The sequence below is a fragment of the Zalophus californianus genome, chromosome 8, assembly GCF_009762305.2.
Source record: "Zalophus californianus isolate mZalCal1 chromosome 8, mZalCal1.pri.v2, whole genome shotgun sequence".
Classification (NCBI taxonomy): Eukaryota; Metazoa; Chordata; class Mammalia; order Carnivora; family Otariidae; genus Zalophus; species Zalophus californianus.
This window is the reverse complement of record NC_045602.1, coordinates 50107281-50133780: the sequence shown is the minus strand read 5'-3', so window position 1 is coordinate 50133780 and position 26500 is coordinate 50107281. Positions and strand designations below refer to the sequence as shown.

The 26500-nt window shown below is 37.0% G+C and overlaps 1 protein-coding gene and 1 pseudogene across 4 annotated transcripts in view; one reads left to right on the top strand and one right to left on the bottom strand.

The window, feature by feature from the left end:
- ALMS1 (ALMS1 centrosome and basal body associated protein) overlaps positions 1-26500 on the top strand; it is a 204113-nt gene that overhangs the window by 139842 nt on the left and 37771 nt on the right. For all 4 annotated transcript variants that reach the window (XM_027620974.2, XM_027620976.2, XM_027620978.2 and 1 more), the window contains 3 exons: positions 7914-8084; positions 10947-11084; positions 14265-14435. In XM_027620974.2, the coding sequence (XP_027476775.1) occupies positions 7914-8084; positions 10947-11084; positions 14265-14435 (480 nt within the window). The remainder of the gene's footprint in view (positions 1-7913; positions 8085-10946; positions 11085-14264; positions 14436-26500) is intronic.
- On the bottom strand, positions 12548-13340 carry LOC113937424 (annotated as a pseudogene).

Genomic DNA, 26500 nt, shown 5'->3' with positions numbered 1-26500 from the left:
TAGCCCCAGCAGTGACCAGGACAACTTCAAGGTGACTCCTGCCCTGGGTAGAAACGAAGATAAATACACACACCAGTTCAACTGGGCTGGGAGCAAACATCTGGTCTGACTGCAGGCCTTGCCCACCAACAAAAGCCTCTCAGGGGACAACACAAGGAGAGCACCCTGCAGTTCAGTGCAACTGCAGCTCTAACAAACATCTGGTCTTACCCAACTCAACCACGAGGCAGCCCCAAACTGGCCTGTAACAACATAGAAACTAAACCTGCCCACTACAAGGAAAGAGACCCATTGCAGCTGACTAGACTGAAGGCAAACATGGCTTAACCACAATAGCAGGACCCATGCAATACATGTAGGAGACACCCCTGAAGCGCCAGTTTCTGGTGAACAGGGAACATTGCATTGCATGGCACTACAGGACCTCTTCTTCATAAGGCCACTCACTACTTTCAAGAGCAGAAGATGTAGCTGGCTCTTCTAACACAGAGAAACAGAGTTAGAAAAAGTGAGATAGAGGAATATGTCCCAAATGAAAGAACAGGACAAAATCACAGCAAGAGAGCTAAACAAAATGGAGATAAGCAATATGCCTGATAGAAAATATAAAGTAATGGTAATAAAGATATTCACTGGACTTGAGAAAAGAGTGGCAAAATATAAAAAAGAATCAATCATTGATGAAGAACTCAAAAATACACTAGAGAGAATAAATAGTAACCTAGAGAACACAGAAGAATGGATCAGTGAGCAATGGAAGACAGAGTAATAGAAAGCAATCAAGCTGAACAGAAGATAGAAAAAATAATTATAATGAGAATAGGTTAGGGGAACTTAATGATGCTGTTAAGCATGACGTTCACATTATAAGGTCTCAGAAAGAAAAGAAAGGGAGCAGAAAATTTATTCAAAGAAATAATAGCTGAAAACTTCTCAAACCTGGGGAAGAAAACAGAAATCCAGATCCTAAATGTAAGAAATAAATGGAAGAAAATATGTATTTATTGGGAGAAATTATATAATTCAAGGATTTATGGACCCAAGTGTATAGTTAAGTAATATGGCAACAAAGAGATTTTCACAAATATACAGGAGCTTGAAATCATACTCTACCTTCATACTTTCTTTTTTTTTAAATTAAGTTTTAATTTTTAATTCCAGTTTAGTTAACATACAGTGTTAATATTAGTTTCAGGTGTACAACATAGTGATTCAACAATTTTATACATCATTACTCAGTGCTTATCATAATAAGTATACTCTTAATCCCCTTCATTTATTTCTCCCATCCCCCGACCCACTTCCCCTCTTATATGCTTTATTTTAAATGAGTACCCTCAGTTAAAGTTATTTTTTTCAACAAGAACATTTTTTGCTTGAAGCATACTTCAGAATACATGGTTCTAAAAGATATATATAAAATGTTCCATCCAAGAAAAATAGAATACACATTTTCTTCCAAGTACACACAAAAGAATTCCCTGGTTAAATCACTTGAAAAGAAATATAACAAATATTACAGATTTAAGAAGACTGAAATATACCAAGTATATTTTCCAACTGTGATGATATAAAACTAAAGATAGCGGGGCACCTGGGTGGCTCAGTTGTTAAGCTTCTGCCTTCGACTCAGGTCTTAATCCCAGGGTCCTGGGATCAAGCCCCACATCGGGCTCCCTGCTTGGTGAGAAGCCTGCTTCTCCCTCTCCCACTCCCCCTGCTTGTGTTCCCTCTCTCGCTGTGTCTCTGTCAAATAAATAAACAAAATCATTAAAAAACAAAAAAGCCCTAAAGATCAACAATAAAACAAAGCTGGAAAATCTACAATATAAATATGAAATATTGAATATGTAAATATTAACACACTATTGCCCCAGCAATGGGCCAAACAAAAAATCAAATGGCAAATCAAAATTTGTCTCAAAACAAAAGAAAAAGAAAACACAATATTCCAAAACCTATGGGATGCAGCAAAAGCAGATGTTAAGAGTGAAATTTATGCCATAAATGCTTGAAATATTAAGGGAAAAAGTTCAAATTAACAACATCACACCCCAGGGAACTAGAAAAAGAAGAAATGTAGCTGCAATTTAGTAGAGGAAGGAAACAACAAAGAAAAAATCAGAGATAAGTAAAATAGAGACCAGAATAAACAACATAGATTGAAAGTAATGACCAGATTTTCATAAACAAACAAACAAAATTAGCAGTGCTTTAACTACATCAACTAAGAAAAAAAAAAGACTCAAAAACCAAAATGAGAAATGGAAGGGAAAATAAAACAATAGATAACCACAGAAATATAGTGTGAAAGCAGATTATAAACAATTATATACTAACAAATCGGATAACTTAGAAAAATACAACCAGATAACTCCTAAAAATGCAGAAATTACCAAGATTGCATCATGAATCTTGAATCCAAGAAGTTTCGAGGAAATCTGCTTAGACCAATAACAAGAATGTAAGTTACATTAGGAATCAAAAATCTCCCAGCACAGGGGCGCCTGGGTGGCTTAGTCCTTACGCGTCTGCCTTCGGCTCAGGTCATGATCCCAGAGTCCTGGGATCAAGCCCCGCATCGGGCTCCCTGCTCAGCGGGAGGCCTGCTTCTCCCTCTCCCACTCCCCCTGCTTGTGTTCCCTCTCTCGCTGTGTCTCTCTCTGTCAAATAAATAAAATCTTAAAAAAAAAAATCTCCCAGCACAGAAAAGCCCAAGACCCCATGGTTAATTGGTGAATTCTACCAAACATTTAAAAAAAAAATAATGACAATCTTTATCAAAATCTTAAAATAATGGAGGAGAGGGAACACATTCAGAATCATTCCATGAGGCCAGTACTACCCTGATACCAAAGCAGGATAAAAACAATATAAGAACAAAACGTCTAGTTTGTCCAACATAAGTTTTGCTGCTCCAACTTTCTTTTGACATCCGTTTGTGTGGTAAAGATTTCTCCACCCCCTCACTTTCATTCAGCAGGTGTCTTTAGGTCTAAAATGAGTCTCTTTGTAGGCAAGCTTCATACTTTCTTGAAAAATTAATTTGAAGACTCATCCAGCTGAAGAGGTGGCTCTAAATGAAGAGTTCTGGGGCGCCTGGGTGGCTCAGTTGGTTAAGCGTCTGCCTTCAGCTCAGGTCATGATCCCAGGATCCTGGGATCGAGCCCTGCATCGGGCTCCTTACTCAGCAGAGAGCCTGTTTCTCCCTCTCTGCCTACTTGTGCTCTCTATCTCTCCGTCAAATAAATAACTAAAATCTTTAAAAAATAAATAAATAAATAAATGAAGAGTTCCAGAAAGAATAATGAAGCAGTGGTGAACTTTGAAGTCAGTTTAACATAACACTCGTCTAAATACAAATTTTAGTTACAAGATGAATAGAAAATGTCAGAAGTTAATTTCGGGATGAAAAGCATGAAAACAAAAACCAATTTAATTATATTCTTTGTGTTTAATAGAAGAAACCAAAGAAGTTGTATTTTATTCATGATTTGGTGATCAGATAGGTTAAAGAAGTTCCTAAAAAACTAATGTTATCAAAAGCACAGGCAACAAAAGAAATTGGAGTTTATGAAAAATTAAAACTTTTGTATATCAAAAAAACTATCAACAGTTAGAAGGTAATTCACAGAATTAGAACAAAATGCAAATCATATATTTGATTAGGGATTAATATTCAGAATATATGAAGAACTCTTACAACTCAACAACAGCCAAAAGTCTAATTTTAAAATGGGCACAGGATCTGAATAGACATTTTTCCAAGAAAGACACACAAATGGCCAAAAAGAACATTAAAAAGATGCTGTACATTATTAGTTCTAAGGCAGATTGAAACCACAGTGAGATACCACTCCATATCCATTAGGATGGAGCTGTTACCAAATAGAAAATAACAAGGTTTGGTGGGGGTATGGAGAAATTGCAACCCCTGTGTATTGCTGGTGGGAATTTAAAAGGATGTAGCCACTACAGAGAGCAATGTAGTGGTTACTGAAGAAGTCAAACATAGAAAAGTGCCTGGGTGGCTCAGTCATTTAAGTGTCAGACTCTTGATTTCGACTCAGGTCATGATCTCAGGATCATGCAATTGAGCCCCACACCGGGCTCCATGCTGGGCGTGGAGCCTGCTTAAGATTCTCTCTCTCCATCTCCTTCTGCCCCCCTCCCCCACTGTGCACATGCTCTCTCTCTCTCTCTAAAAAAATAAATAAAAAATATTAAACATGGAATTACTATATGATCTAACATATACCCAAAAGAATTGAAAACAGGGATTTGAACAGATATTTGTATGCTCATGTTCATAGCAACATCATTCACAATAGCCAAAAGGTGGACACAACTCTTATATCTAGCTAATGAATAAATACATAAAGTGTGATACATATATGCAGTGGAATATTATTCAGCCTTAAAAAGTGAAATTTGGCACATGCTACATTGTTGATGAACCCTGAAGATATTGTGCTAAGTGAATAAGCTAATCACAAAGGGACAAATATTCTAAGATTCCACTTATATGAGGTACCTAGAGTAGTAAAATTCATAGAGACAAAGTAAAGTAGAACAGTGGTTACCAAGGGTTGAGGGGAGGAGAAAAAGGGAGTTATCATTTAATAGGTCCAGTTTTGGTTTGTGAAAATGTGTGAATTCTGGAGATGAATGATATGATGGTTGCACATCAGTGTGAATACATACTTAAAAATGGTTAGAATGGCAAATTGTATATTTTACCACACTAAAAAAATGCTAGGGCCTCCTGGGTGGCTCAGTTGTTAAGCATTTGCATTCAGCTCAGGTCGTGATCCCAGGATTCTGGGATCGAGCCCCACCTCAGGCTCCCTGCTCTGCAGGAAGCCTGCTTCTCCTTCTCCCACTCCCCCTGCTTGTGTTCCCTCTCTTGCTGTGTCTCTCTGTCAAATAATTAAAATATTTAAAAAAATTTTTTAAATGCTAAAAAAAAAAAATACTACCGGAAAAATTCTAATAGAATTTTTTTTAATTTTATTTATTTATTTGAGAGAGAGAGCACAAGAGAGGGGAGGGTCAGAGGGAGAAGCCGACTCCCGCCAAGCAGGTGGTCCAGTGAGGGATGCGGGACACAGGACTTGATCCTTGGACTCCGGGATCATGACCTGAGCCGAAGGCAGTTGCTGAACCAACTGAGCCACCCAGGTGCCCCTCTAATAGAATTTTAAAACTTGATATCTATCTTCCAAATTACTGTTGAGTGTACAAAATTAGCAAAATAGCATAGAACAAGAACCCGAGGGACGCCTGGGTGGCTCAGTCTGTTGAATGTCTGCCTTCAGCTCAGGTCATGATCCCAGGGTCCTGGGGTCGAGTCCTGCATCAGACTCCTTGCTCAGTGAGGAGCCTGCTTCTCCCTCTGCTAGCCACTCCCCCTGCTTGTGTGCTCGCTCTCTCTCTCTCTCTGACAAAAAATAAATAAAATCCTAAAATAAAAAAAACAAGAACAGGAAACAAGAAAATTTAAGAAAATGTAAAGTCAAATGAATGGATTACAATGAAATTTTTTAGCTATGATAAATTTAGCATACATTGCCGTTTTATCATATATGCATTTAATTTAAGCATGTTCAATTACATATACTTAACAAAAAAGAGAAAGTATATGTCTTTTAGCAAGTGCAAGAGTTGGGGTGCCTGGGTGGCCCAGTCAGTGGAGCGTGCAGCTCTTGATCTCTGGGTTGTGGGTTCAAGCCCCACATTGGGTATAGAGATTACTTAAAAATAAAATCTTAAAAAGGGTGCAAGAGTTGTGTGCAGTCTATATACTCTATGAACATATTATGATGGAATTTGAAATGGGTGATGGGAAACCTCTCTTCTCAAAGTTTACTGTCCTCGTTTGCCTTTTATAATAAACAGCTTATCTTGAGTCCCTGAGAATGATTCTAGAGTTAAAATGTCTTTTTTTTTTAATTTATTTTATTATGTTACGTTAATCACCATACATTACAGCATTAATTTTTGACGTAGTGTTCCATGATTCATTGTTTGGGTATAACACCCAGTGTCTTTTTGTTACAACATGGCCTCTAAACACAAGCCAGGTACTTCATCAGGTGCTCAGAAGCAGGCACAGTGATTTGTTACAAGCCAAAAGGAAAAAGTACTCTCTGGTGGCTTTGTTGAGCCCATGGGATGTCAGTTGCAACATGGTGCCTTCTTTAAGGAACCTTCTGGGATAATTTCAACCCTGTATGGTTTTTCATTTTAATATGCTGACTTTACACTCTAGATTCCATTTAAAATTTATCTTGAATTGAGTGAAAAAAAAAAGATACGAAACTACATATATTGCATTCCCTGTATATATTCATTCCAAAGCATATAAAACCAAAGTTTGGTTGTTTGTTTTGTTTTTCTTAAGGTGGCAAAAGCTTTCAGTTCATGTTCTTTTTTTCTTCAACCCAAAAGTATTAAAGCTCTTACTGTGTTCCTGGCAGATACTATACTAGGTGCTACATTTACAGAGGCAAAACAAACATGGTCCCAAGTTTATGGAGTATGTGGAATGTTGTTACAGAAAGTAAACAAATAGACCACAAATAAATACATAATTACAAATGATAAGTGTTAAGAAAATAAACTAGAACTGGATGAGAATAATAAGAGTACCCAGTTAATTTAAGGAGCTCCTGAAGGACTTTCAAGGAAAAAACTTTAGAGATGAGGTCTATAGGATAAAGATGGGTTAGGTAGGCAAAGAGTAGAGAATGACAAAATGGGCAGAGCTCCTGAAACAAATGCACTTGATGCATTTGACAAATGAGAATGCAGTGTGAAAAAGCAGCTGAGAAAAAGCCCAATTTAATCTGTACATATGACCGAGCAGCTTAGTAGGATCCTTGCAATCTGTCCCAAAAAATCCTTCATGACTTACTTATATTTGCACTATACTAATGAGACTGATACTCAGCTCTTATTGCCATATATATTTTAGGTGCTCAGAAATGTTCTTCACCTCTTTTTTATGGCATGGATAAACTTCTCTTATCAGTGGACATAGGAATATTGAAATGTTTTTTAAAAGAAAATAAAATTATTTTGCCATCTTGTATTTCTTTATCACATAAGATTTTCCTTTCAGTGTTTTGTGTCTTGTATTATTGTCAGATTAATCTTCCTAAAACATAGCTGATTACATTTTCCCTTTATTAAAATTTTCTGCAAGCTCTGCTTTTTATTTTTTTATTTTTTATTTATTTTATTATGTTATGTTAGTCACCATACAGTATATCATTAGTTTTTGATGTAGTGTTCCCTGATTCATTGTTTGCATATAACACCCAGTGCTCCATGCAGCACGTGCCCTCCTTAATGTTACATTTCATGTACAATAAAATTTGTACTCTTTAGCTTAGCTTGGGATTCCATGCTCTGCTGAATTTTGCTTCAAACAGTTATTTTTTAGTATTTCCCACCACTTTCTTTAATGTATTCTGTGATCTGGCTTGACCACAGAGTGACTGCTGTTCTTACAGACTTTTTGCTTTCCTGCCTCCTTGTCTTTGCTCATGCTTCACCTCTGCCTAAAATGTCTTTCTTCCTTCTTCTGCATATTTCAAAAAGCCTACTTATTTTCCGAGTTACAGTCTGTATTCTCCTTTCTTTGAAAACCTTCCTGAACTGGAAATTGTCTTTCTTCTGAACTGATACTCTATATATTTTCTGTCATTTGCTTCTCTACCGTGTATTGTTGCAATTTATTGTACATGTCTGACAGCTTCAATTTGAGTGACATCACCTTCTGATCACATTACAACACTCCTATTGCAGTACCTTTTTAATAGAAGCAGTTTAAGAGGTCAGTTTTTTGTCTTTCTTCAACTTCATGTCTACATTTGTGTTAATTGTACTACTTTGCCACTTTTATGTAGGATCCAATGATGCCATTGCTCCAGACTTCCCAGCGGAGGTGCTAGGCACGAGGGATGATGACCTACCAGTCACTGATAACATTAAACATAAAGAGGGGATCTACAGTAAGAGGGCGGTGGCTAAGCCAACCTTGCCAATGGGGGGGAAACCCCCTCAGAAAGATAATGCAGGTAACTGAACTGGCTTTGTATATTTTGTGGCCCTTTTTTTCCCCCGGTTATCCTAAATGAGAATATTGTCCAGTCTTTATCATATTTCTGGTGTTATACGAACTTTTCTGTTAGCTGTTTTATTGGGTATAAACAAGGTAAAATAGTTATGAAATCTTTTAAAATGCTTCACAGATTTCTTAAACCTATTAATTTTATTTTCACTATGGGAAATAAAATATACTGCAACTTTTGAAGTGGAATATTATCTAATCGGCTATGTTTTAGAAACATAGGAAATCTTGATTAAAGTTGCTTCATGAATTTATCTGATGGTACAAACTAATATTTTCATAGATTGGATTTTGCAAGAAAGTATATGGCTCACATAGTGTTTTAAAGTTTCTTTTCATTTTGCTGCCAACATTTAAAAGTAAGATTTTGGACTTCCCTTGAAAAATGAGAATGTCTGGTTACACTCAGCTTACATTCCCCCATGGCAGTAATCACCTGCCCCTGATGCTTGGCTGTTCCCTGCAGAGAAGATGTACATTCTCGTGTTTGCTTCAAGTCCCCTCGCTTCTCAGAGCCAGTCTGCTTCATTCGTCCACCTTATCTGTCTGGTCACTATGGGTATTTGAGTTTTCAACCCTATCCCCAGATACAGGCCCCACTATTTTATGAAACTTTTTAATCTTTAAAGACCTGCTTGATTTTTTTCCTCTGCATTCCCGACATTGTACTTCCCTAGTTGATACATGGTTGTATTTATTAAATGGAGACTCCAGTGGCCACTGAAAATTCTACATGCATAATTCTCTGTGTTGCTTTATTCCATTTACTGTTTTTAATCCTGTGCATAGCTATTAGCTAAATAGGTACTGCTGATCCCAGGGCAATTTTTAAACATAGTATAGCTCTGTGTTCCAGTCTGGGTACATATTGTTGATTAATACATGCAATAAAGTAAAAAAATTCAGAAACATCCTTGAAATTGATAAACTCTAAATTCAGCATAAAGGTTACTACTGAAAAGACAGAGAATGGCATCTCTGAGGCTTTACACAGGGAATCATATCTGTAATGTTTTATTTCTTAAACTCTTTGGTAGACACATTATGTTATGTCTTTAGTACTCTATTGCTTTTCCGATTTCTTTGTTGAAAAATATTCATACTTAGCGATAGCTGAACCTCTTTTTGACCCATTATAAAAACATAACCATTATTGTTATCCTAGTTCTTTTATTGGTGATTTTTAATATATTTAGTAACACTTTACACTTGAGTTTTCTCATATAATAAGAAAGAAAAGAGCTGATTTAAAAAAAACCAATAGGGGCGCCTGAGTGGCTCAGTCATTAAGCGTCAGCCTTCAGCTCAAGTCGTGATCCCCGGGTCCTGGGATCGAGCCCCGCATCAGGCTCTCGGCTCTGCAGAAAGCCTGCTTCTCCCTCTCCCACTCCCCCTGCTTGTGTTCCCTCTCTCGCTGTGTCTCTCTCTGTCAAATAAATAAATAAAATCTTTAAAAAAATAAAATAAAAAAATTTAAAAAACCAATAAGGTAGATAAATCTTTAGTAAATATGACCAAGAAAAACAGAAAGAAAGTAGAAAATATTAAGCAATTTTAAAAGGATATAAGTTCAGGAGGTTTTTAAAAATCATAAGAGTACTATATATAAAATCTAGATGGTACAGATACTTTTCTAGGATGATATGAAATATCAAAATTGGCTCAATAAGTGACAAAAACTTTGAATAAACCAAAGAACTCAAAAGAGTTGTTCACATCCACTTTTATACTTTGAAAAAGACAACTGATTTTTTTTTTAACTTTTGTGTCAAACCAGTGAAGAACAGATTTCATTTAAAGTGGTATTTTAGGCTAAAATTAACAAGTTAGGAAACGACAGATGTTGGTGAGGATGCGGAGAAAGGGGAACCCTCCTACACTGTTGGTGGGAATGCAAGCTGGTGCAGCCACTCTGGAAAACAGTATGGAGGTTCCTCAGAAAGTTGCAAAGAGAGCTACCCTACGACTCAGCAATTGCAGTACTGGGTATTTACCCCAAAGACACAAATGTAATGATCTGAAGGGGCACCTGCACCCCAGTGTTTATAGAAGCAATATGCACAATAGCCCAACTATGGAAAGAGCCCAGATGTCCATCAATAGATGAATGCATAAAGATGTGGTATATATAGAGAATGGAATATTACTCAGCCATCAAAAAATGAAATCTTGCCATTTGCAACGACGTGGATGGAACTAGACGGTATTATGCTAAGCAAAATAAGCCAATCAGAGAAAGACAATTATCACATGATCTCACTCATATGTGGAATTTAAGAAACAAAACAGAGGATCATAGGGGAAGAGAGGAAAAAAACCAAACAAGACAAAACCAGAGAAGGAGATAAACCATAAGAGACTCTTAATCGTAGGAAACAAACTGAGGGTTGCTTGAGGGGGTGGAGGGGGGAGGGATGGGATAATTGGGTGATGGGCATTAAGGGGGCATGTGATATAATGAGCATTGGATATTATATAAGACTGATGAATCACAGGCCTGTACCTCTGAAACCAATAATACATTCTATGTTAATTAATTGAATTTAAATTTTAAAATGTTTTAAAAAGTAAAGTGGTATTTTATTTAAACCATTGTTATACACAGAAAAATAGGAAAAGCTTTTCAATTCATGTTATAAACCCACCATAATTGTCACAACTTAAAAGCTGTGATGGGGCCTAGGAGATGCTTTTTTTTCTTAATATATAAAGAGGTTTGGGATTTTGTTTGGACTTTTTGGGGGGGACTTGCCTCTTGTGTTTATTGTCTTTTCCTTCTTTATGGAATTACATGATGTCATTATTCCAGATGCCCAAGTTCAAGTTTCCATCATTGGGGATGAGGACGTCTCAGATAAAAACCAGAAAAAGGAGATCTACAATAAAAAGGCAGTGACTAACGCTGCCCAACCTGAAGAAAAAGAATCCTTGCAGAAAACCACTGAAGGTAACTGAACTGGATTATCTGTATATTATTTTATTCTGGCCTTCTAAAATGAGTATAAACAGAAAAGTTTCTCTGTTCCCTTACTGTCTTCAACCTTTCTCTGTCTTGCTCATATGTGAAATAGAATATTAGCTGCAATTTTTTGGTATAGATTGGCAGGTAAAATTAACATTTTTAAAGCTCTTAAGACATTTCTGGACAGCTTTGTGACTATAGTACACAAGTTAATCTCATTGCCAGAAATTCACATAATGGACTTTACTGATAAAAAATGCAGTTCCACAAGATGCTCTCTCTTTAATACTATTGTTGTACATAAACCTTTTTCTTTAGGAATTCAGCTTGTTTACTTCTTAAGTACATATCCAGTTAATTTACTTCAGTGGGATTATGCTGATTAAAAATGACTATAATAGTGTGTTAAAGTTAGGATTTGTTTTGGCTCTGAGAGATAAAAACAAAAACAAAGTAACATTGGCTTAAAGAAGACAGGAAATTATTTCTCTTTCTTGTAAAAATCTAGATGTGGACTCCACTGTATCAAGGAACAAAGCTCTTTCTCTCCTGTTGCTCCAACATTTGTAGCCTCCATTCTCCTGCATTAGCCAGCAGTCCTGTATTCTAGCCAGCAGAAAGGAAGAAAGGGAAAGAAAAAAGTATATTCCTTCTTTAAATACTTCTCAAATGTTGCATGTACCATTCCCCTTCCATTCTGTTGGCCGGACTTAGTCACACGTTCATACCAAGCTGTGTTGCCAGGAGGCTGGGAAATATAATCTTTATTCTGGTAACCATATGCCCAGTGAAGTCAAGGTTCTAAATTTTTTTTTTAATACAAAAATCTTCATTTTCACATGTGAAAGAAAGAATCACATGTTCATTCTGACAACTTTACCAGGCTTGGCCACCCAGTAGGTAACACACACCCTTAGTTACTTGGAAGGTTAAAGTGCATGGCTCTTTAAGTGATCAAGTTGGAGCAAAGTGGTCAATTTCCCCCCAGTTGGACCCCGGCTTCATCTTCCACAAGGACACCTTACTCAGAAGAAGCTGTGGGGTGGCTGCAATTGAACCTTGTCTCCAGATTATGAAACCAGTGAAGTTAGCAGGAGTCTTGTGGCTTCTTTCATTTCAGATTGTCATGTTTACTGAAGTGAAATTTTCTGAGTAGGGAGACCAAAGTACTGCCTGCTCAGTAAAACAAACAAACAAACAAGAAAACAACTCTGTAGTGTTCTAGATTGCAGGCAGGCAGCAGTAAGATAAATGTCAGTAGCCTGTTCCTGACGGATTATACAGCAGCCCTGGCTCAGAGATTTCTCTCCCTGCAAGGTTTTTTTGTTTTTTTTTTTTAAGATTTTATGTTTTTTAAGTCATCTCTATACCCAGTGTGCAGCTGGAACTTACAACCTTGAGATCAAGAGTCGCATGCTTTACCGACTGAGCCAGCCAGGCATTCCTCCCTACAAGGTTCTTAAGATTGAAAGATTCTCTGGCTTAATGTTTCCATGAATAACTCTCTTTGAATGACAGTAAGACAGGGCATTTGCCAGTCCTGTTATAGAAGAGTAGCAGTCCTCTGCTTATCAGACTGACAGTTGTGAAGTTCTCCATAGACAGATCCAAGGGGTGCCTGTTCTAGAATTAGGTAAACAAGTAGCATCATAGAAGTAACCGTACAGTCTGAAAATATTTGGATGTCTAAAGTGGGATTTGATTTCTGCTTCTCTTCTCAGCTGATGCTTACCTCTTATTTTCTCCAGTTGAGTTTTAAGTAATACTTTAAGAGCTTGGATATACTTGCTTTGTTTTTCTCTCCCCAAATAAACATTATCAAAATTTCTTTTACCCAGCAGGCCACCAAATCAAAATCTTCCAAAGCCCATTGTTTTTTTGTTGTTGTTGTTGTTGTTTTGATTCTTCATTTTACTGTTTTGACATGAGTTCCTTTTTCAGAATTCTTTCCAAGGGCTGATGGCTAGGGCTGCTCTTGGGGGTATTATTCAGGGACCTAGGGATAGGACTAGGGACACTGGTTGCCTGTAGTTGCTTCTGTTTCAGATCTGAACTAGTTAATGGCTGGAAACAAGCTTTTGTGCTCATGAAGGAATGCACTTGGAGGAATTTGAAGGACACAAGATCCCCTCAACCTGTCCACTCTATTGTCAGGGTTTTATTTTAGAGGAAAGGAAAATGGATTTCAGAGGACAGCTGGTACTCTCTGCCAATATTATAAATAGAAACATTTTGGAGCATAATTAGCCACTTCTCTTTTTTTGTGTATTGCTTGTTCTCACAAGTTATGTTATATTCTGGGCAACATTTCAAAATTTTACCCCCCTTTTTTTCTGTTGCTTAATGAATGTTCTAGTAACAGATCCTGTTAATCTCACAATCAGAAAGTTTTTATTGCCCTTAAGAATAAAACCTAAACTCTTTTAGTACCGTCTTTCAGAATAGTAAAATCAGCTCCCAAACAACTTTTTAGATACCTCTTTTCCTTATAAATTCTATATTCAAATAATATACTTGCTCTATTTCTTAGATGTTCAGTTGCTTTCCTGACTTTCTTGTTTTTATATGTAGTTACCTTTGCCTAAAATACCTTTCTCTTTCTTTCTCAGTGTGTATCCCAGGTTAGCTATCTTCTAACACCCAAATCAGTTGTTATTTTACTCTAGAATTCTTTCATGATCCTCCTAGCTAGAAGTAGTTTCTCCCCTTTTGAGTACATACACTTCTTTCTCTTATGCAGTAATTCTTTTATTTTGTATGACATCTGTTTATGTATATCTTTTATTTATTTTAGAGAGAGAGAGAGAGTGCATGCACATGAGATTGGGGGAGGGACAGAGGGAGAGAATCTTTAAGCCGACTCCCCTGCTGAGCACAGAGCCTGACGGCAGGGCTCAGTCCCACGACCCTGAGATCATGACCTGAGCCGAAATCAAGAGTTGGATGCTTAACCAACCATGCCTGAGCCACCCAGGCACCCCATGTTTTTATATATTTTTTAACTCCAATATGGATTAATAGTTTCTAAACACATTTCTAAATGATCTTTTTTTTTTCTTCAATACCAGTAATAGTGCCTTTCACATGTTAGATGCTTGAGAGGTATTTTAAAATATTTTTTTGTCAACTTCTTGTCTAGATACTGTGTTAATTTACCTCCCTTAGGTTCCAGTGGTCCTGCTGCTGCAGAGCACTCAGCTCGACTACAAGACCTAAAGACGGAAAGTCTACCAGACACTAAAGCCATTAAACAGAAAGAGGAGATCCACAGCAAGAGGACAGTTCCTAAGGAAGCTTGGACAAAAGAAAAAGAATCCTTGCAGATAGATATTGCAGGTAATGGGATTGGGGCAGGGGGGTGGGGTGGGGAGTACAAGAGGAGTGACAGAGAGTGAGAGAGAGACAAGGCCTGTGTTTGTGTGTTTCCATTTTTTTCTTCTTTTTTTAAGATTTATTTATTTGAGAGAGAGAAAGCATGAGCAGTGGGAGGGGCAGAGGGAGAGGGAGAGAGAATCCTCAAGCAGATTCCGCACTGAGCGTGGAACCCAATGTGGGGCTCAATCCCAGGACCCTGAGATCATGTCCCACGCCAAAAATCAAGAGTCGGATGCTCAACTAACTGATCCACCCAGGCGCTCCCCATTTTATTCTGATAATAACATTGCCTCACAATTTAAATAGAGATCCATTTTTCTTTTTCTTCTATTTTTTTCTTTCTCATGCAAATCACTTCATTATGTAAAATAATTACCACCTCTGGGAAAAGATACTGTGAACTTAGAAACAGGATTACAAATAAATACTTAAGGCGGATAATAATAGAAGTATCATGTCTCAGTACTGAAACTGGGGAAAGCCTAAAATCTAAAGGCATTGCAGAAGACCGTGATAAAGACAGAAAGAGCCTCAATACAAACTTTTAAAAAATAATAGTAAAAGCCAAGTAAAAGGCCATGTTTACCCATGGCCCCCTATTTCTAACATAAAAGAACATATAGAACATAACTCATTACTACCTAGCTGTCAGACTTTACCTCTAGAGGGAGATAGAACATACCTAGATAAGAAAAGAAAGAAGTCAAAGAGCTGATCTATCCATATTGTATTTTGCAAAGAGTCCAGATGCAGATGCTCACATCAAGATCAATAGATAAGATAATGTATAAGATAAATGATTTTCCACAGGATACCAAGATTACACAGTGGAGAAAGTACACTTTAACAAATGGTGTTAGAAAACTGGATATCCACATGCAAAAGAATGAAGTTGAACCCTTACTTTTTACCATATACAAAAATTAACTCAAAATGGATCAAAGATCCAAATATAAGAGCTAAATTAAAAAACTTTTAGAAGAAAACAAGGGAAAAGCTTCATGACATTTGATTTGGCAAGGATTTCTTGGATATGACACAGAAGCGCAGGCAACAAAAGCAAAAATAAATAAATTATACTACTCAGTTAAAAACTGCATTAAAGGACACAACAGGGTGAAAAGGCAACCTAGGGAATGGGGAGAAAATATTTGCAAATCATGGTAACTGGTTAATATCCAGACTATATACATGGAACTATTATAATTCACCAACAAAGAAACACAATTGAAAAATGGGCAAAGGACTTGAATAGACAGTTTTCCTAAGAAGATATATGACTAGCCAACAAGCATATTAAAAAATCCTTGAAATCACTGATCACCAGAGAAATGGAAATCACAAACCACAATGAGATACCACTCCACACCCATTAGGATGTTAACAAAAAGAACAGAAAGTAACTCTTGTCCCAGCAATGCAGAGAAATTGGAACCCTTGTGCACTGTTGGTGTGAATATAAAATGTTGCGGCCATTATGGAAAATAGTATCAAGTTTCCCCAAAGAATTAGAAATAGAATTACCATGATTCAGCAATCCCACATCTGGGTATATGTCCAAAATAATTCAAAGCAACATCTCAGAGATATCTGCATACTTATGTTCATCACAGTATTACTTACAATTAATCAAGTTACAGAAACAACCCATATGTCCATCAACAGATGAATGGATAAAGAAAATGTGGTACTGGGGCGCCTGGGTGGCTCAGTTGGTTAAGGGTCTGCCTTCGGCTCAGGTCATGATCCCAGGGTCCTGGGATCAAGCCCTGCATCGGGCTCCTTGCTCAGAGGAGAGCTGTTTCTCCCTCTCCCTCTGCTGCTCCCCTTGCTTGTGCTCTCTCTCTCTGTATCAAATAAATAAATAAAATCTTAAAAAATTAATTTAAAAAATGTGGTACATACATCTAATAGAATATTATGTAACCTTAAAAATGAAGGCAGTCCTGTCACATGCTACAACATAGATGAACTCACGGACTTTGTGCTCAGTGAAATAAGCCAGTTGAAAAATGACAATACCGTATATTTCACATATATGAAGTATCTAAAGTAATTGGAATTATAAAAACATAATATAGAAAAGTATTTGCGCAGGGCTGGTAGAAAGGGTGGAGAGAGAATTGGTGTTTAGTGGATATGGTGTTTAATGTTGCAAGATGAAGATGTTCTAGAGTTCTGTGGCACAACAATGTGAATATACTTAACACTACTGAACTGTATACTTAAAAATGGTTAAGATGGTAAATTTAATGTTGTATGTTTTTTACCACAATAAAAAAAATGTATAAGATGAAGAAACAAAATTGCAACTCAGCAGTGGGTAGTGTAGGAGACATAGTTTGGAAAAGAAAGGTGGGACTACAATCTGTAAAAGCATGTTCTAGAAAACAAATTTTTTCCTAAATGTTTTATACTATGAATAATTATAGAAGACATGAAATGTATTAAATAAAGTTTAGATAATAACAAGAGGTAAAGAGATTCAGGGGATCAGAGAACAAATTGAAGGAAAAGAATTGTAACAAAAAAAGGAGATGAAAGCCATTAGAAAAAATAATTTGAGGAATGACAGTGGAGATCTAACACAGTGATAACTGTTAGTGTCTCTAAAGAAGATAACAAAAAATAATAACATAAATAAGGAAAACTGAACCTACAATTTAAAAGGACCTACCCCAGTCCTAGGGGAAAATTTGTGTGTAATAATCAACACACAGACTTATGTTGATGATAGTATTGAACGTTAAAGAAAAAGAGCACATTGTACCGGCATCCACACTGAAAAAGCAAGGCAAAAAAACAAAAAAATCAGCAAGGAGACAGGCAGAAGAAAGGCAGGCTAAAAGAAGTATAAGTGAACTATTTTCATCTTTTAAGTTGATAAATCAAGAAATAAGTGTGTAAGTTGTAGTATTTAAAATTGTAAGTTATTTCTAAAAGAATTAAACTATAAAACATCTAAAACATTTAGAAAAATGGTAGGAGTAACGGGAGAGTAAAGGGAAGGGAAATGAAAAAAAGTAAATTTGTAACAAAAGAAAAAATACCGGGTGCCTGGGTGGCTCAGTCAGATAAGCCTCTGCCTTCCGCTCAGGTCCTGATCCCAGAGACCTGGGATCAAGCCTCGAATCCGGCTTCCTGCTCAGCGGAGAATCTGCTCCCTCTTCCCCTCCCTCTGCTCGTGCTCCCTCTGTCTCTCTCTCTCTCTCTCTCTCTCTCAAATAAATCTAAAAAGGAAAAAATACATAAAATAGAGAATGGAAAACATATAAGACTGTATAAACATTGGCACGCTTGGGTGGCTCAGTCGGTTAAGCCTCCCACCCTTGATCTCAGCTCAGGTCTTGATCTCACGGTTGAGAATTTGAGCTGCACATTGGGCTCCGCTGGGTGTGGAGCCTACTAGAAAGAAAAAACAAAACAAAACAACACTACATATATTTATGGACTAAATTCATCAATTAAAAAAACTCAGGTTAAAAAACAAACTCAGTTCCATGCTATATAGCAGACACCTTAAAAACAAAGTGACTCAGAATGGTTTCCTTTTAGAAAACTAGAGAACTTATCAAAAGGAAATTTGGAAAAATGATATTGATATAGACAACCAAAGTGTTGTAGGAATCAAGGAGGAATATTTTTATACTGATTTGCAATCCACAATAAGGCTATAACACATACGTCTTCAACCATGAATTAGCATAAAAATATATATAAAATGAAAATGAAAACATTCTTAAGTGGGGAGAGGGAACTTTCCTTTGGGATGGGAGGAATGCAAAACAGACTATAAACTAACAAAACTCTAGAGAACTCTCAAGGAGAAATGGACAATACAGAATAATAGTAGAGAGGTTGAGTACCCATGCTTACATCATGAGAGATCATAGAAATGAAATTTTTTATGAAAAGCATAGTTAAAAATACATCTGGGAATAATGCAGGTAATGAGGGTGATCTAATAGATATGTATAAATGTTTGTATGCTTTAAAAAATCTTTAAATAAAACTTTTCAGATGCCCATAGAACATTTCTAAAGAGCTTTATTGATATATAATGCACATACTATACAATTCACCCGTTTAAAATGTACAGTTCAATGGTTTTTACCCTATTCATAGGTATGTGCAGCCATCAACATAGTTGATTTTAGAATGTTTTCATCACCTCAAGAACAAACCCTATACCCTTAGCTATCACCCCTCCTACCCCCTCATCACTGCCTCCTGATGTACTTTGTCTTTATAGATTTCTCTATTCTGGACCTTAATACAATAATTAATTAATATGGAATCATATAAAATGTAGACTTTTGTGACTGGCTTTTTTTTTTTAAAGATTTATTTATTTATTTGAGAGAGAGAGTACATGAGAGAGGGGAGGGCCAGAGTGAGAAGCAGGCTCCCCGCCGAGCAGGGAGCCTGATGCGGGACTCAATCCCGGGACTCCGGGATCATGACCTGAGCCAAAGGCAGTTGCTTAACCAACTGAGCCACCCAGGCGCCCAGTGACTGGCTTCTTTTAACTCAGCATGATGTTTTCAGATTCATATAAGTTATAACACATATCAATATTTTATTCATTTTAATGGCTAACTAATATTCCATCATATGTGTATGCCACATTTTATCCATTTGCCCATTAATGGACATTTGGGTTGTTTCTACCTTTTGACTATGATAAATAATGCTTCTGTATAAATATTCATATACAAGTTTTTGTGTGGACATATGTTTTCATTTCTCTTGGGTATATACCTAGGAGTAGAATTGCTGGGTTATATGATAACTTTAAATTTAATCGTTTAAGGGGCGCCTGGGTGGCTCAGTCGGTTAAGCGGCTGCCTTCGGCTCAAGTCATGATCCCAGGGTCCTGGGATCGAGCCCCGCATCGGGCTCCCTGCTCAGCAGAGAGCCTGCTTCTCCCTTTCCCTCTGCCTGCCGCTCTGCCTACTTGTGCTCTCTCTCTGTCTGTCAAATAAATACATTTTTAAAAAATCTTTTAAAAAAATTAATCATTCTAGGAACTCTCAGACTGTTTGCCAAAGTTGCTGCATTATTTTACATTCCCACTAGCAGTATGTGAGGATTCCAGGTTCTCAACAACCTCAGTAAGACGTCTTATTATCTGACTTTTTTAAAGATTTATTTATTTATTTGAGAGAGAGAGAGCAAGTGTGGGGAGGAAGGGCAGAGGGAGAGGGAGGGGGAGAGAAAATCTCAAGCTGAGCATGGAGCCTGACGCGGAGCTTGATCCCACGACCCTGAGCTGAAACCAAGAGTTGGTTGCTTAACTGACTGCGCCACCTAAGTGCCCCCTGACTTTTTGATTGTACCTATTCTAGTGGGTATCAACTGGTATCTCATTTTGCTCTTGATTTGCATTTCCCTTATGACTAATGATGTTAAACATCTTTTTGTGTGCTTATTGGTCAATTGTACATCTTTGAGAAATATCTATTCAGAACCTGCTGTGGTTGTTACTTGGGTTATTTCTCTTTTTATTGAGTTCTAAGAGTTATTTATGTATTCTAGATACATTTTTTCTATCAAAATCTATCTATCTATCTATCTATCTATCTATCATTAGTTTCCACTCTGATCTTTATAATTTCCTTCCTTCTGTTTGCTTTAGTTTTAGTATGCTCTTTTTCTAATGCTTAAGGTGGAAGTTTAGGGTTTTTATCTGAGATCTTTCTGCTTTATTGTTATAGGCATTTACAACCATAAATTTTCTTCTTAAGATTTAGCTGTATCTGGGGCACCTGGGTAGCTCAGTTGGTTAAGTGTCCAACTCTTGGTTTCTGTTCAGGTTGAGACCTAGGGGTCATGGGATCAAGCCCTGCATCGGACTTCTTTCTCAGATATTATTTATTTGTCAGAGAGAGAGCACAAGCAGGGGGAGCGGAAGGCAGAAGCAGGCTCCCCGCTGAGCAAGGAGCCTGATGTAGGATTCGATCCCAGGACCCTGGGATCATGACCTGAGCTGAAGTCAGATGCTTAACCCATTGAACCACCCAGGTATCCCTCAAAACTATCTTCTAACACTTATCAGAGTTTACATGACAGTTAAGCATCTTCAGGTCCCAAAAATAGAGTGAAAGCAGGAACCCACCATACAGATAATTAAGCACTAAAGCAGACTATCACCTTAAGGGTTTCAGCTGAATTCTGTAGATGTGGGATTTTCTTTCTTTTTCTTTCTTTCTTTCTTTCTTTCTTTCTTTCTTTCTTTCTTTCTTTCTTTCTTTCTTTCTTTCTTTCTTTCTTTCTTTCTTTCTTTCTTTCCTTCCTTCCTTCCTTCCTTCCTTCCTTCCTTCCTTCCTTCCTTCTTTTTTTTTTCTTTTTCTGTGGTGAGCAGCAAAGCAGTTTATTGAGTGATAGTAAAGTTTATTGAGTGATAGTACAAAGCGCCCAAAGAGGGAGGGGACCCGAGAGTGTTGCCGTGGGATTTATTTTTAATGTCTACATGAAGTCGGGAACAAAATATAGAACTAAGGGCACACCCATAGTGAAAAAGTCCTGCTTGGGTTTCCAGTAGGCTGCAATCTAAGTAAAAGAATAAATAAGAAAGAAACACATCCGTGCAAAAGAATAAAGCAAGGAAATTCGCCTGTCTCAACCTTGGTAATGAGTTCGGGGAAAGAAGGCAGTGGCAAATTTATCCTGAAATTTGTAACTACACACCAACTCTCACACAGGTTTATAGTTGTGAATTTTGCACTGGTACAATCTATTGGTGCAGTGAACTACATGTTATCTGAAAATTCTCCAGCCCAGAATTTTATTTAAAATAGCTGTAGCAGGGCGCCTGGGTGGCTCAGTCGTTATGCATCTGCCTTCAACTCAGGTCATGGTCCCAGGGTCCTGGGATGGAGCCCCGCATCGGGCTCCCTGCTCGGCAGGAAGCCTGCTTCTCCCTCTCCCACTCCCCTTGCTTGTGTTCCCTCTCTCGCTGTGTCTCTCTCTGTCAAATAAATAAATAAAATCTTTAATAAATAAAATAAATTAATTAAATAAATAAATAAAATAGCTGTAGCTTGGTAGTGCCAACTCCTATGCCTGAAGGCTGAAGCAGATGCACATCTCTAAAGAAATTTCAAGTGAAACCTCAAAATATTCCCCCAAATACCAAACTTGTAGGCACCATTAGTGAAAAGGCATAAAAAATAAAAAGGAGAAATGAGACCCACAAAGACATATTTTTAGGGCTCCTGGGAAAAATGACTGATTCTATGGTTGGATCAAGAAATATAGAAGATGAGCCAGGAACATCTTGTAGTGCTGAAAATAAAGAGAAAACCTTACAGTGATAAGTATGTCAAAGGGACACAAGGGCCAAGTAAAAGAGCTCCCAGTGACCAAAGTTGCAGCAAGTTGAGCAATATAGTAGTATTGAATTATAACCAAAGTGTAAATATCCATGAGTCCATATCGATATAAATAAATGATTAAATAAATAAACGGGAGCAAATAGACAATTCTGTGCAGAATTCCAAATGTATGAGTATGTATGGAGTATGTAGACACTCTACCCTGAAGGAGACAGAGCATAACTCCTTACTCTTTAAGAGTATATTGCTCATAGTAACTTCCTTCTAAGGAGTTTAGTATAAGAAGGGGAAAGAGTGAGTTTATAGTGAAGAACGCTGACAGGAACCTCAGCCAGGTAGTCAAAGTTAACACCAACAGAGATGAGTCATGCTGATGGTATCTACCCTTAATATGTGATGAGAATGGTACTTTAAAGTCTTCCTCCCCAAAACCTATAACGTTAGTCTAGTCATGAGAAAAACATCAAAAACCCAAATGAACATTCTACAAAATATTTGATCAGCACTTCTCAAAACTGTCAGGGCCATGAGAAGCCTGGTTGGCTCCGTCGGTTAAGTGGCTGCCTTCAGTTCAGGTCATAATCCCAGGGTCCTGGGATTGAGTCCTGCATTGGGCTCCTTGCTCAGCAGGGAGCCTGCTTGTACTCCCGCTCACTCGCTCTCTCGTGCACACTCTCTCTCTAGCAAGTAAGTAAATAAAATCTTAAAAAAAAAAAAAAAGGAAGAAACTGTCAGGACCATGAAAAACAAAAATCTGGGGAACTGTCACAGACCAGAATAACCTAAGGAAATATGATAACTAAATGTAATGCAGTATTTGTATATGGGATCCTGGAACAGAAAAGAACATATACTAAGGAAATCAGATAGAGTGTAGACTTTGGTTAATAATAATGCATCTTTATTGGTTCATTAAATGTAATAAATGTACTATATTGATGTAAGGTGTTAATAATAGAAGAAACTAGGAATGAAGTATAGGGAAGTATTTGTACTATCTTTACAGTTTTTCTGAGACTAAACTATTCTAAATCAAAAGGTTTATATGAAAAAATTCATGCATAAAAAAACAACTCATGCATGTTGTGATGAACACTGGGTGTTATACACAACTAATGAATCATTGAACACTACATCTAAAACTAATGTACTATATGTTGGCTAACTAACCATAATAAAAAATAATATAAATAAAAAACTCATGCATCCATACTGATTTTAAAACAGATAAGATTCGTTGAGTAGATAGATAAGAAAAGGGGCGGCTCCTCTTTATAGTACAATGCCAACTAAACATAGGAGGAAAAATAGAGTCGGAAAATCTCTGTACTCTAACCCTCATAGTAATAATAGATTTAAGCAAGAATCATCCGTGGATGATAAAACCAGTGAGTGAAAATTTATGGGGGAGAATATTTATTCAGCCTCAAAATATCCCACAGTATCTTCCCACATTGCTCATTAATCTCAAAGGGGAAACAGTTAACCTTTACAGTAGAGAACTCCGGATATCAAAATTAACATCCACCAGTAATAGGACACGCTGAAGTTAATAACGTACTTCACGTGTGATGTACTTAGAAGGACACATTACTCCTATAGAACTGTTCAAATGCATAACATTCATCACAGTGAAACAGGAAATTCAAACTGAAGGACATTCTACAAATAACTGGTCTGTCCTCTTCAAATATGTAGGTGTCATGAAGGACAAAAGCTGAGAAACTATTCTAGGTTAAAGGATACTAAAGAGACATGGCAGCTAAATGTAGTCATGATCCTAGATTGGACTTTAGCCCAAGGGGAAAAATTCTACAAAGGACAGTTTGGGGAAAATTGCTGAAATTTGAACATAAACTTCACATTAGTATCATCTCAATGTTAAATTAGATGTGTTTGATAATGGTATGTAAGAGACTACCTTTCTTTCTAGGGTATACATCCTATAGTATGTGAAAAGGCAGAGTGAAAAAGACATGACGTTTATAACTTATTCCCTGGTGGTTCAGATAAAATATTAATAATATATGTACATATATGTTTATGGTTGTGAGAGATAAAGCCACTATAGCAAAATGTTAATAATTGATGAATCTAAGAGAAATATATGTAAGTTCATTATACTGTTTTGCAGCTTTTTGGTAGGATTGGAATTTGTTTTTTGTTTTTTTTTTTTTATAAAATAAAGTTCCTCTTTACCAGAAAGAGTCTGAAAAAGATGATGGAGATGGTATAGGGTTAGCCATACAAGGTATTAAACTGAACTATAGAACAGTAATAGTTAAAAGGATGCTACTGGGGCAAGAGACTGAGAGTGGGCTCATTAATGGAAATAAACTTAAAAACAGCGAGAATCTACTCCATGATAAAAGTGCCATTTCACATCAGTTTGGAATAGATGGATTATTCAACAAATCATGCCAAGATGCTTACGTAGCATTTAGGGACGTGAAGTACAGACTTAAGTTGTAGTCCTATTTTCTCTAACCAAAATTCATATATATCAGAGATGTAAGTGTTTAAGTGCATGAGATCATAAAAGTTCTAGATGAAGGTATGGATTATTATTAATAAGGTGAGGTGACAAAATCTAAAAGTCATAAAGGCAAAGATCTGATAAATTTGTCAACATTTTTAAATTTAAGTTTCTGTATGGTGAAAAAATACCATATGCAAGGTCAATTTATAAGTGGAAAGTAGGAAAACAATTTTAAACTGATATTGAGAAAAGGGAGCTAATTTTCTTAATATGCAAAGAACTTTTATAAATCAAAGACAGTCTAACAGACAATCAAAGGACATGAGCAGGAATTTTATGGTAAAAGAAATACAAATGGCCATTAAAGATATGAAATAATACTTAGCCTTTTTAATTATTAAAGAAATATACTAAATCACAGATTTTTTTCTAAGCCCTTTAGATGAAAAAATTTGATGCCAATAAGTATTGTTGGGGTATGGGGAAACGTACATACATTTTCACAATACTATTGTTAGAAGTCCAAATTTATGGCAAATTTTTCGAGGAGTAGGGCAATTTGGCAATATCTAACTGTTGTGAGTTTATTAAATTAACATTTGTTAAGTAGAGCTCTGGGATGTCCAATGGCTCAACAAAAGAGCACAGGGAAATTGAATTAGAGAAGTTTATTATTCACAGGTCCTAGAGGAGGTACATGGCATGCTTTGGGGGGCTACACAGGGAGGTCAAGGCAGGGTGCAGGCAGAGAGAGTACATGCTTTTATTGGGGTCTACAGGTGGAGCTGTTTGGGGTTCCTAGGCTAAGGCTGGATTGGTCAGTTCAAAATCAGAAATAACAGTATTTTGGTAAGCTTGGCAGGGGTTTTGTCTAAGTGGGGGTGCATATGAAAAGGCCCTGGGAGGTGGGGGAGACTGCTTATCACAAGGATTTCTGGGGAAATCATATAGGGAACTAAATTTACTTTTGACTCTGCAGGTTGTTCTCTAGGGCATGCATTCAAGGGAGGGACTAGTATCAGTTCAAAGCCCCTGCAGGTCACTTGCCCCCACAAAATGGATGCTGAGGCAGTAATATTATGGACCACTTTATCTAAACTCTCAACACTGACTAAAACTGAAATAAATGTCCCTTTCACCCAGCATTTCCACTCGCAGGAGTTAGACACATAAAGTTGTACCAAACATATAAAATCATACATACACACACCACACATAAAGACATTCACTGCAGCATTCTTCAGAATAAACCATTGGAAACAACCTAAATATCTAGTTAAATTATGGTATGTCAAATCAATTAGTATAAAATGTTTGCATTTACATAAAATATTTTTTTCATTGAACAAATATTTTTGCATTACTTAGCAGGATTTTATCTAAATGGATATACAAAACCTGCTTAATAGTTGCTATTACTGGAAACTGGGCCGGGGGCTTAGGAATAGCAGGGAGACCTTTTTCACCTTAAATTCTCTGCATTATTTGAATATTTTACAATGAACATGTTTAACTTTAATTTTTAAAAAGTAGTATATCATATTTTTAATATATTTGGATATATTTGGGGGAATTTTGTGAGTGCTATGTATAAAACTAATGCATTATCAGAAGTAATCAGATAACCACTTCAACTGATTTGACCTTTACTCTTAAAGAAGTGCCATAAGGGGTCCCTGGGTAGCTCAGTTGGTTAAGCATATGACTTTTGATCTCAGCTCAGGTCTTGATCTCAGGGTCATGAGTTCAAGCCCACACTGGGGCTTTAAAAAAAAAAGGGGGGGTGCCATGAGATAACGATTATCTAGTCTCATCATTCATTGAGTCCATTATACTCAGTGAACTCAGCTTGCTCATTTTCTACTCTTTACTATATATTTTACTTCAGCCCCCAGTCAGTGGGACTGTGTTGATTAAAAATACTGATATTAGAAAACAAATATATGTTACAGTAATGTTACGTGTTTCCTCATTCTTTTACTTTTGCTTTTTTTTTAAAAAAAAAAAAGATTATTTGAGAGCGCGAGAGTGAGCATGAGCTGGGGGGAAGGGACAGAAAGAGAGGGAGAGAGGATCTCAAGCAGACTCCTTGCTGATTGCGAGCCCGACGCATGGCTGGATCTCATAACCCTGAGATCATGACCTGAGACAAGATCGTGACCTGAGCCGAAATCAAGAGTTGGTCACTTAACCAACTGAGCCACCCAGGC